Source organism: Echinops telfairi, unplaced genomic scaffold, assembly GCF_000313985.2.
Source record: "Echinops telfairi isolate 266 unplaced genomic scaffold, ASM31398v2 ScPeMD7_7457;HRSCAF=8495, whole genome shotgun sequence".
Classification (NCBI taxonomy): domain Eukaryota; kingdom Metazoa; phylum Chordata; class Mammalia; order Afrosoricida; family Tenrecidae; genus Echinops; species Echinops telfairi.
In genome coordinates, this window is record NW_022111357.1 from 12,225,107 (window position 1) to 12,248,552 (window position 23,446).

Below are 23,446 nucleotides of genomic sequence, written 5' to 3' on the forward strand. Positions count from 1 at the left end.
CTCCAGACCCTGCCGGAGCCCCGCAGCGGAATGAGCCCGAAGCGCACCGCTACGCAGCAGGTTTCACAAAGGGGGGGGGGGAAGGGGGAAGTGGGGAGCGCTGAGTGAAGCTCCGGTCGAGCGCCCTCATTCCTTACCCCGCTCTACTCGCGTTTCTTCGCCGTCCGGCGTGCTGGCCGGACTTGTCCCACGAAGGCTACCGTACGGGACGTGCACCCAGGGCGGAGGGGGCCTCGGGCCAACGCTCGGGGGTGGGGCCTAAGGCGGGGCCTGAACGCGGATTGGACTGAGCGTTTAGAGAGCAGTTTAGGGGCGAATTCGGGACCGGCCCGGGACTGACCTCAGGGAGGTGGGGCCTAAGGACTGCGCGAGGCGGGACTGAGCTGTGGGCGGTGCCTGGGCGGGGATTGGACCGAACGTTCGGAGGCGGGACTGGGCTGTGGGCGGTGCCTCGGCGGGGATTGGACCGAACGTTCGGAGGCGGTACTTGGGGGCGGGGCCATGCCGGAAGTCAAAGGTCGGTAAATAGTGGTGATGTCAGGCCGGCAAGATGGCGGAAGGGTGAGCCCGTCATCCCGCTCCCGAGCGTTGGGGCCTGAGCTCTCCCAGGGTTAGGGTGCGGGGCTAGGGGTGATGTGGGGGACAGGAAGGCAGTCCGGCGTGGGTGGGAGCCAACGGGGCCGAGTGGAGTCGCAGTGCGCGGGGGCGGGGGGGCGGTCTGCGGAGCCTCTGCTCGCGGGCGACGTCGCAGGGGGGAAACTGAGGCCCAGTCCTTGGGCGAGCAGGGCTCGCCCTGAGGGCCACCCGATGTGTCTGTCACCCACAGGGAGGACGTGGGTTGGTGGCGGAGCTGGCTGCAGCAGAGCTACCAGGCAGTCAAAGAGAAGGTAAGCCAGGCCGGTGCCCTCTGCCTCCGCCAGGGCCCGCGCTGCCTCCTTGCAACCTGCTCCCCGGCCCGGGGCGACCTGTGCGGGCGGGCGCCGGACCTCCGGCTGCGGGAGACCTGAGCCCCCGCGGGTGCACGGACACCCCCGCCCCCCGAGAAGACCAGCGGGATACCAGTGGTCTGATAGGAGCTCAGATTGCTCAGAGGACAGGAGCCCATAGCCAAGAGGAATTTACTCTTGAGTGGAGAAGCTCAGAACTGCTTCTTGGCAGAGAGCGTATTTGAGCTAGGTCCTAAGGAAAAAGGACTAACAACAAAACCTCCTTTAGTCGTTCGAATATAGCTTATATACCCGACAGGTCCTGAGACGACAGATGTTAGCCGAACACATGCAGCCCTTAAAAAGCCCACCGCCTGCTGGGAAGATGTCTCCACTATTAACCGAATAGCCAAGCAAAAAGCGATTTAATTACAGCTGTGGCACGCTTGAAAGTAGAGAAGCATCACTTCTACACAAGGTAGTCAGGAGCACACCAAGGAAGGCCTCCATGGGGGGCGGGGGTGGGGTGAGCCTCACTGAGGCCAGCCTTGCCTGGGATGGGTAGCAAGGACTGTGGTACCCAATGAGTGCTGTCATGGTGAAGGATTTGCAGAGGAACTTAGGAAGAGAGGAGATAGATGCCCAGAGAATGGGTGGGGAGGACTGGGGGGGGGCGTGTACCTTGAAGATTTGCCATTATTAGTTCCTGTTTGATCCACCTGTAGGTTTGTCAGAATCAACCTGACTGAATTGTGGGAAAAGTTAATTATTATTTACATCAAGCAACTGGGCTGATTCCTGCTTCAGGATAGAGACTCCAGGAGGCTCATGGCCTCAGGGAAAATTAGGTCTCTACTCAGCGTATTCCTCCTCTAGCCTGAGTCCTTCTGGACCAACCTCTTAGCCACAGTCCAACAAATTAGAGACCTTGAGCTGCTTGATGTTGATGAGGATGGAGAGAGAGGCGTTCACACTGGGGTTTAATAGAAGATGACCCAGAGAAGCTTGCTTCCTGGTAGGTGTCTCTTGGAAGGAGAGTGATGTTTATTCAGCACATGTTGAGTGAAGGCCCCTGTTGGGACACTCAAAGGTAGGCCCTCCCAGAACCCCTGGAGAATAAATAGTGGTCTTCCTTTTATCCTTGTCCCCCAGGGGCCACCTAGTTTGAAACCAGGAGGGGGGAGGGGTTCTGCCTTTGGTGACTGCTCACTTGGAAAGAAAAGATCTTAGCTGCCTTCTTTAGCTACTTTTAAATGAACTTGGACAAGTTATTGTAACTTCCTTAAGCCCCAATTCCCTTTTGGTAAAACGAGAATGCGAATAATACCTCCCTGGCGGAATTGCTTGTAAGGATTGGATGATAATACGGGGAAAGCGCACAGGGCAGGTCTGAGTGTAACGTAGGCAGGTGCTGCTCTTCTGGGTGCTGGCAGTGACAGGGAAGCTCCACAAACACTAGCAGGCTCCACAGACACTGCAGGCCCTGTTGCTTCCATTTTGTTCTGGGTCTTTTAGTGCTTTCCTGCCCTTGCTGCCTTCTCTTTCCACACTGGACCCTCCTGCGTGACTTCACTTCTCACGACTGTCAGCTCCCTTGGACCCCTTACTTAGCACACATTGCCCTGAAGACTGCAACTCTGAGATTGTGTGATAACTGCCTTCCTCGGCCCTTTACCTTTTCCCACTGGGGGTGGAGTGTGAGTGTGTGTGTAAAAAGTCACATTGCCTGTCAGCCCCCCCAGATTCCCAGTCTCAGCCTGGCCTGAGTATTACCCCCACCAGCAGGCCTTTTGAGTCACAAATTGGCTTCTCCCCTTACTAGCAGAAACTCCCCCAAAACTGTACTCTCCCCTTCTCACTTTCAGGAGACAAACCTCACCCCTGTTTTTTAGAAGTTGAAGTCAACAAGCATGATCTGTCTTAACACCTTGGCCACCCCTGATAAACATGCTTATCTGTCTTCACACTGGACCGCACATGTGACTTGCCTGAGCCAGTGGGTCGTTTTCAGCCCTTATCTTCCTGGGCCTGCATGCTGCACTTGACACCGGTGACTACTCCCTCTTTCTTGACACTCTACTCCTTTCTCAGATTTCGTGACACGGCTGTCCATTCTGCACACGCTTCTTGGATCTTTCCTCCCCGGTGCTTCAGAAGTTCTTTCCTCTGCCTGCCCCTAAAAGGGGGTGATCTTGTCTCCAGCCCAGCACTCTGCTCACTCCACACTTCTGTGCCCACGATCCCACCCCCAGAGCTTCATGTTTGAGGCCAGCTCCTCCTGGACAGCTGTCCCAGATAAGCCCACCTTCTGCTCTGACTTCTACAAAGCTCCCCTGACTGTCAGTAGCAGGATGAAGCAGGCGTATCAGGAGTTGGTCTGCGAGGAGCAGGGGGCCTTGGACCATGGGGGGTGGCAATGTGGATGGAGAGTTCAAGTAAGAAATGGTTCCCCATCTCCAATTAAGGAGCCCCAAGTCAGATGGAGAGGAGTCCCAGTGGCACAGTGGTTAAGTGCTCAGCTGCTAATTGAAAGGATGGTGGTCTGCACCCACCAGCTGGAAGACAGATGTAGCAGTCTGCTCCCATAAAGATTACAACCTTGGAAACCCAATGGAGCAATTCGACTGTCCTGTAGGGGGACTAGAAGTTGGAATTGACTCAAAGTCCACGGGTTTGGTTTTTAAGTCTGGTAGGAAGGCTTTAGTCCCACCCCGTAGAGAGGCCCCGCTGAGAGATGAGGCTGTCCCAGGCAGTGACCTCCCCTGCTGGCTGGTGACAAGGAAGCAAGCCCCGCCCAGAAGAAGAGAAAACTGGGACACTTAATCGAAACATGTGTTTTAAAACTTCAGGTGGATTACCCCCAGGTGAAATGAGAGGGCCTGAAGGGGGGGTGGGTGTGAGTGCAGAGGTGGCCCAGGAAAGCATCCTAGAGTGGACTGTGAAACAAGACAGGCTGCGACTGAACAGCACTGAGGGGCTGTGGGCTGGGCCCTGGGCCGAGTTGGAGAGCAGGCTAGGAAGCAGATTGGTTCGATAGGAGAAGCTGTCGGCTCTGGCCAGTGGCACTTTTCTAGGGACAGAGCCAGGCCAGCGGGAATGAGAAGGCCTTAGAGAGAATCCGAGCCAGCACTTTGTTCATGCCCCCTGTGTTGAATGTGAAAGCCACACGCCTTTTCGTCATATTACTTGGAAATAAAGACTTTGATGTACAGCAAACCAAAGCAGTGGGCCGCAACCTGTCAGTTTCAGACTAGATGTGCACCCTCCCCGATCACTCCTGAGACTCAAGATCTAGTTCATCTCCCTCATGATAGAAATCCCGGGACGACTGACTTGCCAGTGGCCATGCAGCTCTCTGGAAGTGGCCCGGCTTGAGCTTCCCCCTCCCCCTTTACTGTCAGGTGATCCCAGGTCGCAGAATTGGGACAAGGGAGCATTGTATCTGAGCTCAGGCTCCCCACGTCCGCCTGGTACTCCACGGGCATAGGGAGCAGGAACCAGGGCGGCTGCGGCCAGCTGGCTCTACCTTCCCTCTCTGCCTTCCCATAGTCCTCCGAAGCCCTGGAGTTCATGAAGCGGGACCTGACTGAGTTCTCCCAGGTGGTGCAACATGACACAGCCTGCACCATCGCGGCCACGGCCAGTGTGGTCAAGGAGAAGCTGGTTGTGAGTACCAACCATCCCTTCCCAGGGCTGCCACCCCAGCCTCACCCTCCTGGGGCCCCCAGGGGGCTCCTTCCTACATCTGTGGTTCTTTTTCCCCATGCTGCCCATGTTGAAAGAGGTGCGTTGCACCAGCTTCATATATGAAGTCTTAACTGCCTTTCCCACTTGTGTATTGTGTGTGCACATGTATATTTGTCAGCAGTTATTTATTGTGTATAACTTCATACAGATTAAAAAACAAACCAACCCTAGAGACCGCCATAATTCCACATTGAGGATTTAACCACTGTTAATAAGGGGCATGGCTTTCATTCATGCATGTATTCATTCATTCATTCCTTCTCTCATTCAGCAAATTCCGCTTTCGTGTCCCCAGGTGCCGGGCACTGTGGTGGGCTCCCGTTTCACAACGTGAGGCCGTGTGGGTCTGCCCGGCTAGCCTGAGCCACTCTCTCAGTACCCCCTCCCTGCTCAGGGGCATTCCTTTTTTTTTTTAACATTTCATTTTTGAATTGTTCTGTTTGGTGAAAAGTGAGCTATGTGTTGTGTTTACAGATTTATTTCTTTAAACGTTTTCATTCGCTTTAGGGGAAAGTTGACATAGACATTTGTTTTCCCCATCAATAGTTCATACACAAACCGTTCCCTGAGGTTGATTGCAGTCCTCCATGATGCAGCCATACTTTCCCCGTTTCCTCCCAGGGTTCTCTGTTTCTATTGACCCTTCCCTGTTCCTCTCTTAGGTTTGGGGCAAATGTTGCCCTTCTGGTCTTGAATGGTTGACCGTTCTGAGGAGCGTGTCCTTCACATTGCTTGTTTCCTAGGCTCGCTTATTACTTGGCTGAAAGGGGCCTCCTGAGCATCTTCAGTTTCCAAGTAGTAGGTTGTCTGGGAACACTGTTCTCTCTCAACTGCTCCTCTGGTCTCTTTCAGACCAATAAGTCAGGTTTTGTTTTTCAGTTTCATTTTCTCTTTTTTAATCCATAGATCCATTCACACTAGAACCTTCTATTGTGGTCTCGGTCAGAATGGCTGGTAATGGTAGGCAGGCACCTCTAGTTCTTCTGCTCTCAGACGGGGCTGTGGTCTATGTAGCCTTTAGTCCTTTAGACTGAGTCTTTGCTCTTGGTGCTCCTTCGCTGCGGGTGGGAGAAGTTGCTTCTTTGATGGCCTCTCACTAGCTATTAGACCCTGGCACGGCTCCTCAGACTAGAACGGAGGACCTTGTTGGCCTAGATGACTCCTGGGACCATGGTCTTCTGGGCACTTGGAGCTGGCTGGCTCACGCTTTGTCTCCCACTTGCCCCTTGTAGGAGATCCCTGTATTGACCCCAGACTGGTCCCACGTTTGCTCATCTTCATGGTAACCATATGTGGGATGTGGATTTATCCAAATTTTATTAATAAGAAAACAAACTCACAGAGGGCCGAAAGGTCTCGAGACCAAGGATTGGTCGAGCTGGGCTTCAAATCTAGTTCTGATTCCAAAGCTGGTCCCTTTTCCACCATTCTACCCCAGGCCCACTTCCTGACTGAAACGGCTGTGGCCTCAGTTTTGATCCGCTTGATTGGCCTTGAAATTGCAATGAAATAAGCCAGTCAGGGTTCTCTGCTGTACTCTACACAGGCCAACTGCAGCCCTGTGCCCCAGGCCCGGAGATGGGGTCGTAAGCACTTCCCTGGTCTCTACACAGTATTCCTGCACCCCTGTTCTTCCCCTGCCACACACACCCATACACACTGTATCCCAGATTGCTTCCTGCCCAGGGGGCACGGGCTTCCTCGGCTGACTTCTCTCCACAGAGTGAAGGTTCCTCGGGGGCAACGGAGAAAATGAGAAAGGGCTTGTCGGACTTCCTGGGCGTGATCTCAGACACCTTTGCCCCCTCACCAGACAAAACCATTGAATGTGACGTCATCACCCTGATGGGCACACCTTCTGGCACAGCTGAGCCCTACGATGGCAACAAGGTACTCACTGGGGCTTCCCCTGCAGATGCTTTACCCTCTTGCCTGTGCTCAAAAGCAGCAGTAGGTGTTCCGGTTCCAAATGCATGTGCAGAGGGCAGGCGTAAGAGTACCGCAGCGAGGGTTGCCATTCAGACATGCCTGGGGTACTCCAAACAACACGTGTGTCAACACGTCTCTGCAGACGAGTTCTCTGAGCAGTGTCCTTGTCTTAACCTCATTAGGGTGCTTCCCCCCCAAAAGAAACAGAGGCTCCCAAAGGCGCATGGAAAATCATCAACTTTCAATTCCATTTTTCCACGAACATTTTAAGGCCCTTTGTGTTATTTTATGTCTTGGAAAATAAGGATTTTGAAGTCAAGGTTTATATCATCTTTTTTTTTTTTTTAACAACAAAAACCCTCAAAACCATTGAAGGCTTGTAACCAGTTTATAGGAATGCTGCTCCATCTAAGAGTTTTTAGATGGATCAATTTTAACAAAGGTTGGGAAGACCTCAAAGGTGAAGTCAAGGCAGAGGGGTCGGTTCAGAGGTGATGGTGACTGTTTTGAGGGGATCCCAAGGGGTAATCTTGACAAATTTTCTAGACAGACGGCGAACAATTACGGGCAGGGGCCTCCTAGAAAATATTTTCAGGAAATTGCACCAATGTAAAAAGACCAGTAAACGTGTAATGAGGAGTGTTTTCCATCTCGCCAAGGCACTTACTCATTCTTCTTGAGGGTAGTGATGACTGGCCTACAAGGATTTTGTTAGGAAGCCCTAGCCCAGGGGTGTCAAACTGGTGGCCCCCAGGTAATTTTCTGTGGCCCGTGATGCTCTGAAATAAAATGAAAATAGAAAAAATTGTTATGAAGAAAATAGCGCTTAAGGGGAGATTGAAGCAATACCATATACACAATTCCCTCATGTAAACAGTCACCATCACCTCATTATTTCAGAGCACTATGGGCCACAAAAAACTACCTCGGGGGCTTCATGCAGCCCTCGGGCCACCATTTGACACACCCACCCTAGCCCATCCACCCCACAACCCTGCTTTTGTCTCTTCAGAATTCCTGTTCCCTCGAACTCAAAGAACATTTCAAAGGCACATGGTTCGAGTCCCTGCTGGACTGGTGTGGTGTAAACTGGGGTGCAAGGTTCACAGGGAAGGGTTAGAAAGAGGGAAGCCCTGCCTTCAGAAGGGACTTGAACCAGATGGGGGAGGTGTTGCAAAACAATAACATCATGTTTGGGTATTTTTGTTTAGTTTCTGTACTTTTTGATTTACCCATACGTACTATCTATACTCGAATATAAGCTGACCTGAATATCAGCCGTGGCACCTAATTTTACCACAAAAACTGCATTTAAATTGTGCTGAAAAGCTCGGCTTTTCAATTCAATTCAAGAATACTGAGAAACAAGGGGAAGGTGGTTCTTTCTGAACTCAGAGAACCGCTGACTTCTCCGGTGTAACCTTTCGTTTCCTTTTGTGAGCTGAAATACGGCAAAGACAAGATTTGAGTCTTTTTTCCCCAAGGTATTTTACATGTATAGTTTTGTAGCAATTTCTTTTAAAGAAGCTTTATTGCAAACAATTACCTTCTTTTTTTTTTAAGACGTCTTGGTCTGCAGCAACGACAGCAGCATTTTCCAGTCACGTCCGAGGGCTGCACCTTTGACTTCCTTGGCCTTTCCCCCCATTGTAGGGAAACTGGGGGGCGGGGGCATCTGGGATATGCACTCCACATTTGGGTTGTTTAAGACTAGTTTCCAGTAAAACCGGCAAGAACCGGCATGTACACACGTCAACACGCAGTCTGGTGCAGATCTGCTACATGGTTTTTCTGTTGGCTTGGAGACATTGATAGTTGGGCCTACCTTGTCTCCTTTTTCTCCCGTTGACTTTCCATTCCAACTGTATTGTTTCCAGACCGGCTTCTCAGCACTAGCAGTCGCACCAGTGCTTAGTGAACCCTGAGTGGGATTGTGTCCGATCCCAGTGACCGAGTTCTGAAGGGTCCCAGCAGTGAAGCATCAGCCAAAGCCCTTGCAGCTTGGGAGAGGCCGTAGGAGCTTTGTTGTCCAGCTGAAGTGCTGCCACCTTGTGGCACCAGTGGAAACACAGCTCACAGTTCACTTGGCCAGCTGAAGTTAAGACATTTCTGATGGCTTTAAATGGGGGGCATTGCATTATTTCAACCTTGGTCCATACAGCTGGACTTTATTAAGAGATTTTCACTCACACTTTCAAATTTCACAAGATGCAAGAGCATTCCCTAACTTGTGTTCCATTGCCTACTTACACTAATTCCCAAAGTTGGAACACTGGGTGAAGACCTGCGCCGTTAAGCCACAGTGTAAATTGACAGGTGCTCCGTGGGTGTGGCAACCAAATATTGACCTGCTTATGAGAGAAACTGGGTTGTCGTTGATTGGGTACCCTGGCAACGAGGGGTGCTTTCTGTGCCCACTGCCCCCGCATTTATGCTCTGCTTTCTCTCTCCTAGGCTCGCCTCTATAGCCTGCAATCAGACCCAGCAACCTACTGCAATGAACCAGATGGTGAGGGGGCGGGGGAGGGAGTGGGCATGCAGGCTGGTACACCCCAGGGGTCTGGTCTGCAGGCCCTGTGGTGCCGCAGGAAGCAGGGCCCACGGTAATGGGGTGGCCTCCTGCTCCCTGCACCTCCCTGAATCCTGGCATTGTTATCCCCTGCAGCAATGTCTTTCATCCTCTCCCCACTCATTCCATTCATCCAGCCTCCCTCCCAGCCCCGCTGTCTGCCTGCCTGCTTTCCCTTCAACCCCTCTTTGCTAAGCCCCATACTGGAAGCTAGACACAATACTTAGGTCAGAACTTCAAACCCTGTTCAGCTCTTAAGCTAGCTGGAAAAAGGGAAAGAGAACCAGTGGATAGGGCAGAGATTGTAGAGAGCAGAATGGACGCCGATGGAAGGGAGAACTCAGAGGAATGGCACCTGACCAGTCGAAGGCCACCAGGAACTCCCATTCAGCTAGATAGCAGTATGGGGGAGGGACATCAGAGCCCAGGAGCCTTGTCCCTGCAGGCTCAGAAAGAACTAGGAACACTGTTGTGAGACTGGAGGAGGGCATAAGAGAGGCCCAAGGGATGGACTTTGAGGGACTCAGCTTGTCACATTAAGCCCTTTGGATGTTGGCACCGCAGGCTCCAGGTAGTGCTTCTTAACCTTGTTTGAGTCAAGGTCTGAAAAATCTGTTGAACATGCCAAGCTCCTTCTAGAATGCTGTCCACACCATTCTGTATGCAATATTGGAATGCTTACGGAGCCCTGGTGGCAGAGTGGGTTAGGAGTTGGACTGCCAAGCACAATGTCAGAAGTTCAAAGTCACCAGCTGCTCCTCTGGAGAAAGATGAGATTTATACTCCCCTAAAGAATTACAGCCTCGGAAATCCACAGGGACATTTCTATTCTGTTCTCCGGGGTCAATGTGAGTCAGATGGACTTGATAGTAGTGAGTTTGGTGTTGCAATTCTTTGATGCTTTGAAGTGTATCTGTAGAATCTAATTTTTAAAAAGCCCTCCCAGAGCGCAGCATTGAAAGGTTTGGAGGCCCGAGGTAATGAGAGGGCATTTGATGAAGAGCCCTTGGACAGTATTTGTGTTGAGTCCATAGGGAAGAGGAGATAGGAGACCTGTCTAAGCAGAGGCTGTGCTGTGGCAGGACTCGCTCGTCGGAGGGAAGGCTTAGGAAACGAGGAAACTGGGTGAGCCTGTCAGGAGGAGACACCGAGGGCTGGCATCCACTCTGAGATGATGGAATCCACGGAGCCGGGCGAGAAGGAAGAAAGTGAGCTCACAGTGGGTCTTGTAGCACCTCTGCAGGTGGAGGTGACCAGGGGACACGTCCTCCCTGGATCTGAAGCCCAAAAGAATGGAGTGCAGAGAGAGATGAGGGGTTGTCGGGGTTGCCAGGAGGAAAAGAGGGTGAAGCTCATGGCTGAGTGGTAGCTACCTTGGGAGAAAATAGGAAGGGACTTCAAAGAGACCATGGGAAAATGGGATGAAAAGGTCGTCATTTTCCCACTAACTTTGGAAGCCCCCTCAGAGAAAGAAGAGATAAAGGGAAACGAGGAGCCCGTGGAGACTCGGAAAGCACCCACAGAAGCAAGAGGAAAACCATTAGAGGGAGGAGCCAGCGGGGAGGGGGCTTCAAGAGGAAGGCAGTGGCCCTCCTGCTGGGAACCTGCAGTAAGGACACATGAGGAGAGACAGGAGGGTCGCTGGTGACTGAGAGGGCAGTTTCAGAGGTGGGGCTTCAGGAGCCAAGTGCAGGTGGCTAAGGAGCAGGGGCATGAGAAAGTGCAGGCTTCAGACCCCCTGGATATCACTGAGGTGCCCCACCCCATCTCTGTGAGGCCCAGTCAGCCAGCTGGCTTTGGGAAACCCTTCCCTCGTTCGTCCTGCCCCAGGTTGGGGTTGGTTCTGTTAAGCCCAGTGTTCTTTCCCCAGCCCCAGGGCATTGACCAGTGTGTGTCCCTCTGCAGGGCCTCCGGAACTGTTTGACGCCTGGCTTTCCCAGTTCTGCCTGGAGGAGAAGAAGGGACAGATCTCAGAGCTCCTTGTAGACAGCCCCTCCATCAGGGCCTTCTACACCAAGATGGTGAGGGCCCCGCCAAGAGATCCTCGGCCAGCTCCAGGCAGGCGGGAGGGACACGTGCAGAATCAGTGTGGGGTTGTCTGACCCCTGAGCAAGTCAGAAGACGGTGAGGCATGGAAGGGTAGCCCATCAGATGGGAGCCCGTTTCCCCTCCTTGGGCCAGGGGAACCAGGAAGGTGGTCTTGTGGGAGGAGCACTGCCCTCTGAGAGCATCTGGGAGCTGGCCCCACCCCACCACTCCCACAGTCTCATTCCCACTCTCCACCCACCAGGTCCCCGCAGCTGTTACCCATTCTGAATTCTGGCATCGATACTTCTATAAAGTCCATCAACTAGAGCAGGTATGCTGGCCTCGCCTGGGAGGGGCTCCACTCAGCACTGGGGGGAACTGGCTAGATTTTGCTAGGGGAGGAAGGGGGCACAGGGTGCCCAAGAGCTCTGGTGTCTGGACCAGGGTCTGACGCAACTGGCTTTTTGCTCCCCACACTCAGGAGCAGGCCCGGAGGGACGCCCTGAAGCAGCGGGCAGAGCAGAGCCTCTCAGAAGAACCTGGCTGGGAAGAGGAAGAAGGTAAGCAGTATGGAGAGGTGAAGGGCCGTGAGGAACTGGCAGGCCAGCCTCGGCAACCTGCAGAGACTTGGGGCTCCAGAGAAGAGCAGGGAGTGAGTAGGTTTTGGTTTGCTGAGAACAGGCTGAGCTAACCAGAGAGATGTTTATCAGCTGGTGGAGTTCCAGGTTTAGGTACAGAAATCCCATGTCATTAGAACAAAGTCCGCTGCCAGCCCACGGACTCGTTGGCTACTTCCTGATCATTTGAGAATTGGATTCACAATCCAGACTCCCTTCCTCACCTGGAGCGGGAACCTGGTGCACCTTAGGCAAGGATTCCTCCTTCCGCGCCCCCTCCTGCCCTTGGTAACCTCTAATAACCGTCTACATTTGTCGTTCGAGATCTGTCATAGAAGTAGAACATTTGTCCTTTTGTGTCTGACTGATTCCACTCCATGGGACATTAGTGAGGCTCGGCCATCCCGCAGCATGTGTCAGGACGTGGTTTCTCTCTCTGCCCAAGTCACAGCCTGTTATAGGTGTGATACAAAATCTCCTGGGTGGCGATGAGTGCTATACTGAACACCCGTGTTCAGAGACGTGTCCCTGCTCTTGGGGCTTTGGCAAATTGGCATTGCTGGATCATCTGATAATTGATGTCTTGCTTTAGAAGCACCTTCCACCTGTTTCCACACTAGCCCTTTGCAACTCCACAAACAGTAGCTCAAGGGTCCGGTTCCCCCCCAACCCCACCACCACTGGTTTTCCCATTCTCAGATCGGAGTCAGCCTGGGCATAGATGGGGTGAGGTGGGAAGGCACTGTGGCATCGACTAACCACCTTGAGCATCTTTTCAGGAGCTTATTGCCATTCTGTCCTCGTGAGTGAAATTTCTCTTCCAACCCTCTGCTCAATTTTTTAAAAATTATTTTATTGGAGGCTCGTACAATTCTCATACAATCCATACATACATCCATTGTGTCAAGCACATATGCACCTTTGTTGCCCCATCATTCGCAAAACATTTGCCTCCCACTCTAGCCCCTAATATCAGTTGCTCATTTCCCCCTCCCTCCCCACTCCTCCCTCCCTCATGAACCCTTCATGGATCATAAATTATTGTAGTTTTGTCATTCTGCTTAATTTTTAAACGCGGTGTTTGTCCTTTTTAGTTGTTACATTGTAGCCATCAAAATTTAGTTTTTAATACGCTCCCCTGTAATGTTGGTGCTCAGCCAGGTTTGGGAGCCACTGGCTTATGGAGGTTTGCTGAGCATTCTCTGCCAGGTAGCTCAGCTTAGAGATGTGTGTGGGCACTGGCCACGTGCATGCTACAGCATCAACACATGTACTACATGCTTACGTCTATGCCCAGTCTGTACCCAGGGCACAGCCCTCCCCGCGACTCCCATCATTCCTCTTTCACGACAAAGGCAGGTAAGTTCAACAACAGTGAAGTGACTTGCCCAAGGTCACACACCTGGGATATGGTAGAGTTCAACCAAAACCAAAAATAAACTCACCTTCTAGCCTTAGCTCTCTGATCTGACACTCGGCTTGGGCTGCAGTGCTGGAAGCCGCATGCCCACCAGACATTGCCAGGCCCAGCCCCCACGTTGGAGGGACGGAGCAATCAGAGTGTCTGCAGAAGAAGAGCCAAGATAGTAAGGGAAGAGGGTGGGTGGTAAGACGGGGCTCGTGAATCTGGAGCAGAGTGAACTTGGGCGGAATCTGAGGAGGTCTGTCTGCTGAGCACACCATGGATCAATGTCTCAGGGCTCCTCCCCTCCTTTCCTCTCCCTACAGAGGAGCTGGCCGGCTTTTCACTCCCATCTCCCACAGAGGCAAAGGTCCCTGTGACCAAAGCTTCCACTTCACCTGAAGGGAGAGCTGGACCCCAGGGCCCCTGTGAAGAGAACCCGGTAACCTCGATTGAGACGCCAGCAGAGGTGACACCATCAGAAAGCAGCGACAGCATCTCTGTGGTGACACAGATTGCCGCCCCTGCCCCGGAGGCCTCCGGGCTGCCCAGAGACCTGTCCCAAAAGCTGCTAGAAGCATCTCTGGAGGAACAGAACCCGGCTGTGGATGCGGGCGAGACTGGCCCTCCACCCCCAGCTCCCGCCAAACCTCTAGCCCCTGCTGGCCGCCCCAGTGGCCCAGAACCCAGACCTCCAGCCAGAGTAGAGACTCTGAGAGAGGAGGTGCCCACAGACTTACGAGTGTTTGAGCTGAACTCAGACAGTGGGAAGTCCACCCCTTCCAACAATGGAAAGAAAGGTATGTCTGTAGGCCAGAGCCCAGGGGGCTTGTGTGGGAGCAGGGCAAGTATGAACTGTCACCCCTCAAAACACACTTGTCTCCTGACCCTTGTTAGGAGCCTAGCAACAGAATTCCTTCACGTGTGAGTCTCTCAATGAGGTCGTGCCATGTGTTAAACGTCTTCCTCCTCCTCAGTTGCGCCTACTGTGAAATCGAGGATGCATCTTACAGTAGATGGGATCTTAGAATCCGTGAAAAATGCTTTCTGCCAATTGTATTATATTGCATAGGCCGTAATTCCTATCCTCGTTTTTCAGTGGAAGAAAATGAGACTCGGAAATGTTCCCGCCACTTACTCAAATCCCGCCAGCCAGCAAGTGGCAAGCCCCTGTTTAGACCCTGGGCTCTCAGGTCAAGGCCCCGGGTGCCCACACGGTGCCACTTTTGATCTTTGGGGGTACCTCCCCCTTAGCCCGGTGTCAGTGATGTCAAGGGCCGGCTCCCCAGGGTAAGTAGCCATCAGCAAGCCAGTCAGCCCTGAGCCATCACCCATGACTCAGGTCTGCCAGGGAGCGCCCTGTGACTCAGCTTAACTATCAGCATGTGAATTTCTGATCACGAGCAGGGGGATTTTAGAGCAGGGTCCCTTTGGCTTTACGGCACAAAGGAGCCCCTGAACCCCTGGCATCCTTCAGTTGCTCTGATGGGGGGCTTTTGCTCAGGTACCCAATAGATCTTGCAGTGGGCACTGTCATCCAGACAGCCCCTTACCCTCCTCTCTTTGCCTGTCCCAGCCCCAGAGCTTGCCCAGCAGGGAAGCCCCCGTACCCCAGTGAGAACGGCTGGGTTCCCAGTTTCTAATCCGGGGCAGGCCTTCTGCCTCAGTGAGGTCATCTGTTGGGCTCCTACCTTCTCTTTATGAGACACTGAGGGGGGAGGGGCATAGGCTTAGTCTTTGTGATGAAGCAGGAAGCGAAGGGGCTGGCTTGGTGCTGGAGAGGTTCAGAGAAAGAAGGAACCTGGGGCCCTGGGGGGCGTTTCGCCGAGGAGCCAGGTGCTATGTCAGAGAGCTGGAGTATGGGGCAGGTGGGCTGCCAGGCCCGGACAAGAGGGCCTGGGGCACATTGAAGAAGGGGGAGGGGTGACCCAAGCACACTTCCCAGTACTTCCTCCCATGTAGGGTGGGCGAGGGGCTGGCTCAGACGTAAGATTGAACTAAGACCCAAGATCTAGTGCTAGGGTCGGGAGGTTGGACTCGAGGCGGGCCACAGGCTCAGGTGACACCCTGCATGCTCACAGGCCGAGGTCTTCCAGCAAGGGCTCGTCTTCTTTTGCTCCCCAGACATTGGAGGGGGCTGCTCCTCTCATTGCTCGGGCAGAAGGTACACTTGGTTAGCACTCTGCTTTGGGAGAGAGTAGTCTCCAGCTGGGTGTGTGGCTCGGCTGCCCACTTTGGGTGCCTGGCACGCCTCACAAAAGCCCCGTGAGGTAGGTGTTCTGTGCACCATTCCTCACTGATTGGACCCTGAGGTTGGTTACCCACCCAGTAAATCCTGAGGGAAGTAGAAGGTCGTCCTTTAGAAGGGTGGGGACGTAGGGTTGCGGGTGGCCTGTATCCAAGACCCACTGGGGTGATAGTGATGGATTCGAAGGGATTCTGGTCGCCAGTTGTGAGTCTGTCCAGCCACAGCCGGATGCTTGGATGCAGGCCCAGAGCAGGTGGGGCATTGGTTTAACCTGCAAGTAAGGTGCCGGGTGAGCCTAGCGGAGCAAGAGCGAGCCGAAGCATATGGCAGAAGTGACCGGAGGACCAGAGGAGCTGGGCAAGGAGGGAGTAGGGGAAGAAGGAAAGAATTCAGTTCCATGTGGAATTGGGCTACTGGGGTGGAGGTTGGAAACTGGGTGCCTGGCATGGAGGTGGAGGAGGGGCAGTGTATCCTGCCTGCTCATCTCTCCTGCTGCTCTGATGCACTCGGGTGTGTAAAAGGCGGGCTGAGGACTCCATGTCGAGCCCCCACAGAAGCAATGATGTCAAGTAGGGGGTCTTGCTAGGAGCATCATGGGAACAGAGTAAATGAATTTAAGATAAAAATGAAAAAGCAGAATGGAGCTTGGAGCCAGAATGGTTCCTTCCACCTAAGCTCACACGCTAGAAAGCTGTGAAGCTGCCATTCCAGAGTCTCATGTGCGGGCCAAGCCCCTGCACCCCTGGGTCCCGGGGCAGTCCCTGTCACTGCAGAGCCTCTGCCAACACCCACATAGGCCCAAGTGCCCCCTGATCCACCCCTCTTGATGAGGACAAGGGGCTGGTGAGGGGTTACATGGGGCAGGGGGTTGGTGCTGGCCTGTGAATTGGAAGGAGCTGTCCTGGGTTTAAGCCCCCACCTCACTCCCTCAAAAGAGCCCTGGTCTTGCTGTGGGGTAAGCAGTGAACTGGTAACCCCAAGGTTAGGAGTTTGAACCCAGCAGCCACTCTGAGGCATGAGGCTTTCTTCCCCCTTAAAGATTTACAGTCTCAAAGCCCCTGTGGAGGCTTACTGTGAGTCAGAATTGACACACAGAATTGCACAGGAAGAAATGGGCTGTGTGTGTGTGACAACCCTGCAAGGTTAGCAACCACCTGGGAACACCCCTCTCTAAAAATAGTCCACCTCCATCCGCGCAGACCAGGCCTCTGCCGCCTGGTAAGTGTCTCCTCCCCCTGGAAGAGTTGCCCTAACGCTGATGCCTGAAGAGGGAATTTCACATCCCTGAAGGGCAGCCTGAGGGAGAGGGTGGAAGGGGAGCCACAACCACAGTCAGAGCGCCATCCTGAGCCAGATGAGGAGGGACACCCAAGTGAGTGAGAGCGGGGAACTCAGACCTAGAAAGAAGTCAGCACCATCCATTGTGTCGAGCACATTTGTACATTGTTCGAGAGCCACTGTCGATAGACGTGTGGCTCTCCAGTCACAGGCCGGGCTCTGAGTTGGGCTGCTAGCCATAAGGTGAGTAGTTCAAAACTACAAGCCCCTCGTTCTGCCTTAAAAAGATGAGGCTTTCTCCTCCCATGAAGAGTCACAGCCTCAGAAACCCAAAGAACCAGTTCTCTGCCCTACAAGGTCTCTGAGTTGGAATCCACTTGGGGCAGTGAGTTGGCGATTTGCTATATATGTCGATATGTAAGGGCCCTTGGTGGTGCCATGGGCTAAGCATCAAGCTACTAACCTTGAGGTTGGTGGTTTAAGACTACTAGCCTTTCAAAAGGAGAAAGATGAGGCTGTCTGCTGCCATAGAAATTTATCATCTCAGAAGCCCTGGGAACAGTTCCCTTCTGTCCTACAAGGATGCCATGAATTGTAATCAACTTGGTGGTTGTGGGTGGTGCCAACAGTTAACCTGCCGATCTACTAACCAAGAGGTCAAAGGTTTGAATCCACCCATAGGTGCTTCTGAACTAACAAGAATCATTAAAAAATAAACGCATCTTTAAACAGAGTGCTTCCACGGTCCCCCATGGGATGGCTCCCAACGGGGCACCCAGGCTCTGAGCCCATGCTGCTTCTCTGGATTTCTCTTTCCCCCCGCGTGGTGAGCGCTTGAGTGGGCGCAGGGGCCAGCTGATCTGAACTGAACCCTAACTCCTTGATCAAGTGTGTGGTCTTGGACTAGTACCCCGGTCCACTTATTAAGTAAGACTAAAACCACCCTGTTTGCAACCAGTCACCAAGAAGGTGAGAAGTCAATTTCATATGCACACGCACATACTGCTTTTGGAAAATCCACCCAGAAAACCCCTCCAGAGCCTCTTCTGCACAGACCCTCATGGGCTCGCCGGGAGTCATGGTCCACTCACTGGCATCTGGGTTGGGATTTTTTTTTCCCCTTTAGCTTTTTCTTTTTTCAATTATTTATTTATTTATTTAATCATTTTATTGGGGACTTGTACAACTCTTAACACAATCCATATATCCATCCATTGTGTCGAGCACATTTGTACATTTGTTGCCCTCGTCATTCTCAAAACATTTGCTTTCTGCTTGAGCCCTTGGTATCAGCTCCTCATTTTTTCCCCTCCCTTCCTTCTCCCCCCTCCCGCATGAACCCTTGATAATTTATAAATTATTATTATTTTGTCATATCTTACACTGTCCTACGTCTCCCTTCACCCACTTTTCTGTTGTCCATCCCCCTGGGTTGGGAATTTTTTTTTAATTAAAAGAACATATTTTTAAACAAAAACCTGTAAATAGATCAAGGTCTGATTTTTGATCTCTAGGTGTGTCCTTCAGTCAGGATCGATGGAGTACCATACCCTGGCCCCAGAGTCTGTCCTTGTACTCCCTCGGGGGCTCCCTGCTCTGCTCCCGCAGTTGCTCTGCCGCACGCTTTTAATGGTTTGCCTCGGTGTCTCTGGGTCAGTCCCGACACTGAGTCTCCAGTGTTGTCCCCCTTAGGGTCCTGGGCCATCCAGGGACGGTGTGTCTCATAGTGGGATCAGCCATATGGTCTACTCTGTGCATTGGCTGTTCAGAGCGGGCATATCGTCCTCCAGGCCTGGTGGGCCAGGATGTGCTCCACTCTCTCTTCCTCCCCCTTCATTTGCTCTGATCAGACATGCCCCTCTCCCCTAGCTGCAGCTTCAGTGCTGTCCTCTAAAGTAAATTCTAGGGAGAGGGATTTTTTATAGATCGACGATGGCTTTCCAATCATACCTCCAGTCCTTACTGCTGTTTCTCAGGGCAATCACCTGGTTCCTGTGTATAATGCAGAAGCCTAGGCTGTACCTTGGGCTGGGGTGTGTGGAGAAATCTGCATCTGAATCTTCCTGGTGACTCGGTGCACACAGGGGTCTGAGTCTGACTTTGTAATTAGACTGATGCCCAGTATATTTATTGGCCCAAGACCACACAATAGATCTCACGGAATCAGGATTCCACCCAGGTCAGCTGTCTTCTGAGCCCACCCTGGCTGGTCAGGCTGAGGAGAGAGAGAGAAGGCGTTTGGTGGGGCTTAGTTCTCCAGAGACTGGGTACTTGTGAGGAGTCATCCCATTGGGGGACCCAGGAGCTCCCTCTGTTTAAAGAGGCCTCCTTTTTCCCTTTCTTTACCTCTCTCGTTGGTTGCCTCTGGTAGAGTCACTGCTCCGCTCTGTTGTTGAAGCAGAAAGCAGCCGTAGGTGATCTGTGAAGTCGGCTGTCTTCCAGAAACATGAAATCAGGCGCTGGGCGGGTTTGGCCCACTGGTCATTGAGAGGCAGCGCCGGGTGTGGAGAAAGGGTCTGTGAATGCTTTTACCGTGAGTCAGCTGTGGGCTCTAGGGGCTGAGAATATGTTTCCTTCCAGTGTAGAGCTTGCTCGTGAAAGAAACCTCAATTTGGCCCGTTATAGGTTAGGATATGATTGACACAAGGTGAGAAAGAACAGCTAGAACAGAGTAAAGGGAATTGAGGGCACCCCCAAAAACAACAAACCAAAACTCACTGACATCAAGCCAGTCCTGACCTATTATGGCCCAGATAACCTCGACGGTCTTCCTCCAAGCACTAGTGGTTTTGAACCGCCAACCTTCCGACTAGCAGTCCAGCCTACACTTCCCCATCAGCGCCCAAGGACTCCTGGAGAGTGAGGGGAGTGGTTTGCAATTTAAAATGGGTTGGTTGGGGTAGATGATGAGGTTGGATCTCAGGTCAGACAGAGGCCTGAAGGTGGGCAGGGATCGCCTGGAGTGGTGAAAGAGTGGCAGGTTTCTGGTGGGGAGAAGGTAAGCGAGGGAGACGGAAGGAGGCTCATTGTGGATTTCTTCTGGGAGGGTGCTGTGGCTCCCAGGAAGTCTCTGGCCTGTGCTGCTCTGTTATATATTAACCTGTTCAGTTCTTGAGTGGCTGCATAAATGTGTTTAACCCTAAGAACTGCTGTGAGGCTGGCACGGAACCCAGCAGCATTTCCTTCTGTCGTACACAGTCGCTATGAGTCAAAGGCGGCTAGATGGCGCCTCACATTGAGTTCTTATTGAGCAGTGTAAGACGTTTGCCATGTCTGTAAATGCTCTAGAACCCAGCTTCTTAAAGCCCCATATTGAAAAGAAAACCAAGCCAAACTGCATCAGGTCCTGGCCTGTCGTGGGACTACACACTTGTTTGTGTTTGTTCTCCCCTCAAGCCCCCCTGGCTTTCAGCAAGTTGTTTCTTTGTTTCAGAATTCCCTATTACTAGACTTGGGGCAGTTTTTACATTTTCATCACCATCAGGACATGACAGTGAACATCCTTCTAGCTAAAGCTTTGCGTACAGGATTTCTTCCTTAGAATAGAGTTCTAAAAATGAAGCCCCCGCAAGCCACATGCCTAAAAGCAGACTTGAGGAGAAGACTGGTGTGTGCGTCAGGCTCTCTCAGAGCGCCTCCCCCTCCTCTGCCGGTTCCCCTCCCCGCCCCTCCCCTCATGCTGTGAATTGTGCTTCCAGGCTCCAGCACAGACATCAGTGAGGACTGGGAGAAGGAATTTGACTTGGACATGACCGAAGAAGAAGTGCAGATGGCACTTTCCAAAGTGGAGGCTTCTGGTGAGGTGAGTGAGCCTGGTCAGCTACAGGGAAGCCAGCCCAGTGGTCCCAGTGTCCAAGAGCCCTCCCCACCAGCCTGAGTGTCCCCTCAGGGAGGAACCTGGGTCTCTCACTGGGACCCAGAACAGTTGTCAGCAGGCCCTGCCTCCCCTCAGCTGCAGGGTGGATGGGTGGGAGAGGAGTGAACTCTTGGCATTTAAATCACCTGAGGAACTGCTCAGGGATACAGGTCTCCAAACCTGCCCAAGCAGACTCCTGGCCTTAGAAACAAAAAACCAGTTTGATCTAGTATACAACACTTAGCCTAAGCCTTTGCATCATCGAAAATAGGTGATTGATAATCATAAGACCTGCATTGAAGTAATGATTAGAGACATGCTGGGCCTGGCGCCTGCATCCTGGTAAACATCCGTGGGTATTGGCAGAAAACACCACAAAAGCCATTTCTGGTCTTATTTTTCATTACCCGCCAGAATCAAGACCGGGTCGTTTTGAATGAGACTGGGACAGTCTAAAGCTCACACAACTTGTAAGCGACAAGGACTGAGGGGCCAGCCCAGAAGTCTGATTCAATCCATGGTCATACAAGCACCAAGTGATTTCTAAAGGGGGGGGACAAAACAGAGCCCCTGGGAGGGGCTCCATTTTCGAGTTGAGAAGCCTAGTGTGAGGTAGTGGCCTCCCCAAGAGTATTGTGTACCTGTGACCTCAACAATTCCCAGGGCAGCAAAGGCCTGTAGGGCCCCTTCAAGCCATGGGGTCTGGCTGAGATGTGCCTTGAAGCCCTTTGTAGAACCCGGAGAGAGACATCTAGAACACAGCGTACTAGGGGTCGCCTGCCAGCAGTCCAAGAGGGAAAAGGGATCGAGAGAAATGTCGCTGGGGATAAGGATGCTGAGGGCGGAGGACTGAAGGCCCTGTGAACCTGGATCCAGCCTTGCTTCTGCTCACAGTGACACCCAGGGCCCTGCCGCGAACCACCCAGCAGGAGACGCGTCTCCTGAAAAGCTGGGCTGGCTTGCTTCTCCTGGTTTGCCACAGTGGTGTTGGCGGCCTGTCCCGTTGGGTCTGAAAGGGTCAGACTGGTGGTTCCGGGCTGGTGGAAATGGAGGCAGCTCCACTCAGCAAGGGGCGATGGGTTTGCGTCTGACTCAAAAAACTGAATCTGTCTGTGCTCCCCGTTATCCCCTCCCCTTTGCAGCTGGAAGATGTGGAGTGGGAGGACTGGGAATGAGAGGCGCCAGCACCAGCCGCTCCCTTACCCACAGCGCCTCTCACCTCCTTTGCTCGCCTCAGCCTGGCCCTGGAAGACACTGACTGTGAATGTCCCCCAAATGGCCTCTGACCCCCAGAGCTCTGGATTGCTCCCTGTGGGCTCCTTGTCACCTAGCAGGGACCTCTTTACAACTGGGAAGGGGCTGTCTACATCCAAGTCAAGAACCCTGACTTGTGCCAATCATAGGATGACCCAGCAGGGTGAAGACCTGCCCCTCTCACCAGAAGAGCCTCCATTTCTCTGCTGAACACCTACTGTTGTTAGAAACTCCTGTGGGGAAGTCCCACTAAACAGCTTCCGCCCAGGTCGATGGACACTAACTGACCAGTCCCCTGGAGTCACTGGTCATCTGTGAGCAGGCAAGGAAGGCCACATCACCAGCCGGGGCTAGTAAAAAAGAGAGAGTGCGTGCACCTTTGTGTTCCCCTCCCAGTAAGTAAGAGGGAAACGTCGTTCTGGGGGATCACTTCTCCGTCCAGGCCTGCCCACGCCTGGAAAAGTTCCTTGTGGATCAGAATCAGAATCGGAAGACCAAACCCTGACTTCCCACCTCCTGCCTGCCCTCCAGCTCGAGCCTGGGATAACCCTCGGCCTCGCACAGGGCTGTTCTGTGTCAGATGCACCCAAGTCCTTAGCCCAGTTGTGCCACCCGCAAGCAGCGCTCCTTGCAGTCCCTCCCCTCCCCAAGAAGGGAGGGGCCACTTGAGGCCCTGTTGTGCATTGCCTGGTGGGATTTCGTGTCCAGCCAGCTTGCTACCCACCTCAACTTCCAGTAGCTTAGGACATAGCCAGGTACCAGTGGTACAGAGCAGTGGGCAAAGCCGAGCCCTGACAAATCCAGGAGCCTAGCACTTCAACCTCCTGAAGGGGGCGCAGAGGGGGCAGGGCTTCTGTAGACTGCAGGTGTCTGCAAAAGCTCCCCTCCTGGAGGGCAGACCCAGTGTGCAACTGCCCCCCTCCACCTGGGATCATGCCCCTGGGGGGTGGGGGGCTGCGACGACGGCCTGCAGGATCCTGGAGACAGCCCCTGGTGCTTCAAGATGCTGCTCTGGGGGGTCGTGTACATAACCTGGTATGGTCGCCCATAATTTAGCGGGTTCATGGTCAGGGACACCTCTTAGGCTGGCACATCCACGTCTAACCTTGGGGGAGGGGGAGGGGGGGGGAGAAATGCAGAATCTTTTTTTTTTTGACTGGGTGGGGTTTTTCTCTTTGTAATGATTTCTTTAGTTAATTAACCTTTTGGTTGTTTGTGCAATATTATATATTTTAAATTATAATGCATCTCCCCGGAGTATTTTGTAGCCAAGAAAAGAAAAGGGTGGGGGGATAGTCTAACCGCTATTAGTTTTGTAACTCAAAAAGAACCTCCTGGCCTTTCACGGAGCACTAAGGAGCATTCTCAGCCGGCAGCAGGGGGGGGCGGTGTCTGTTCTCACCCCCAGGGCAGGGCCCTGGAGCCAGGAGCCAGGGCAGGACGTGTGCAGGGGGTAGTAGGGGCAGCCTGGTCCTGCGGGAGTGCTTGGTCAGAATCCCAGCCCGGGCTCCACTGGGGCTTTGGGATGAGGAGAGGCCCTGCCAAGACAAGGAGTCAAGAGGCAGTTTCTGCATTCCCAACGCTTCTGCATT

General features: G+C 53.0%; 1 protein-coding gene across 2 annotated transcripts; it reads left to right on the forward strand.

The window, feature by feature from the left end:
- Positions 1–510: 510 nt before the first annotated feature.
- Positions 511–22,230, forward strand: BSDC1 (BSD domain containing 1). Of its 2 annotated transcripts, XM_013005349.3 has the most exons (11): positions 511–561; positions 827–887; positions 4,476–4,592; positions 6,396–6,563; positions 9,057–9,111; positions 11,077–11,192; positions 11,462–11,530; positions 11,681–11,759; positions 13,545–14,018; positions 20,443–20,546; positions 21,743–22,230. In XM_013005349.3, exons 1-11 carry the CDS (start codon positions 551–553, stop codon positions 21,773–21,775), a joined length of 1,287 nt encoding a protein of 428 aa, XP_012860803.1. In that variant the 5' UTR covers positions 511–550; the 3' UTR covers positions 21,776–22,230. The 2 variants fall into 2 exon arrangements, with proteins under 2 accessions (XP_012860803.1, XP_045154761.1); XM_045298826.1 differs by lacking the exons at positions 511–561; positions 827–887 and adding an exon at positions 1,247–1,404.
- Positions 22,231–23,446: the final 1,216 nt, after the last annotated feature.

What these genes read in the sequence shown, in the direction of transcription:
- BSDC1 (XM_013005349.3), top strand. An exon ending in TGGCTGGGAAGAGGAAGAAG is followed by an intron (nt 11,760 to 13,544) that starts GTAAGCAGTATG and finishes CTCTCCCTACAG; the next exon opens with AGGAGCTGGCCGGCTTTTCA. An exon ending in AAGTGGAGGCTTCTGGTGAG is followed by an intron (nt 20,547 to 21,742) that starts GTGAGTGAGCCT and finishes TCCCCTTTGCAG; the next exon opens with CTGGAAGATGTGGAGTGGGA.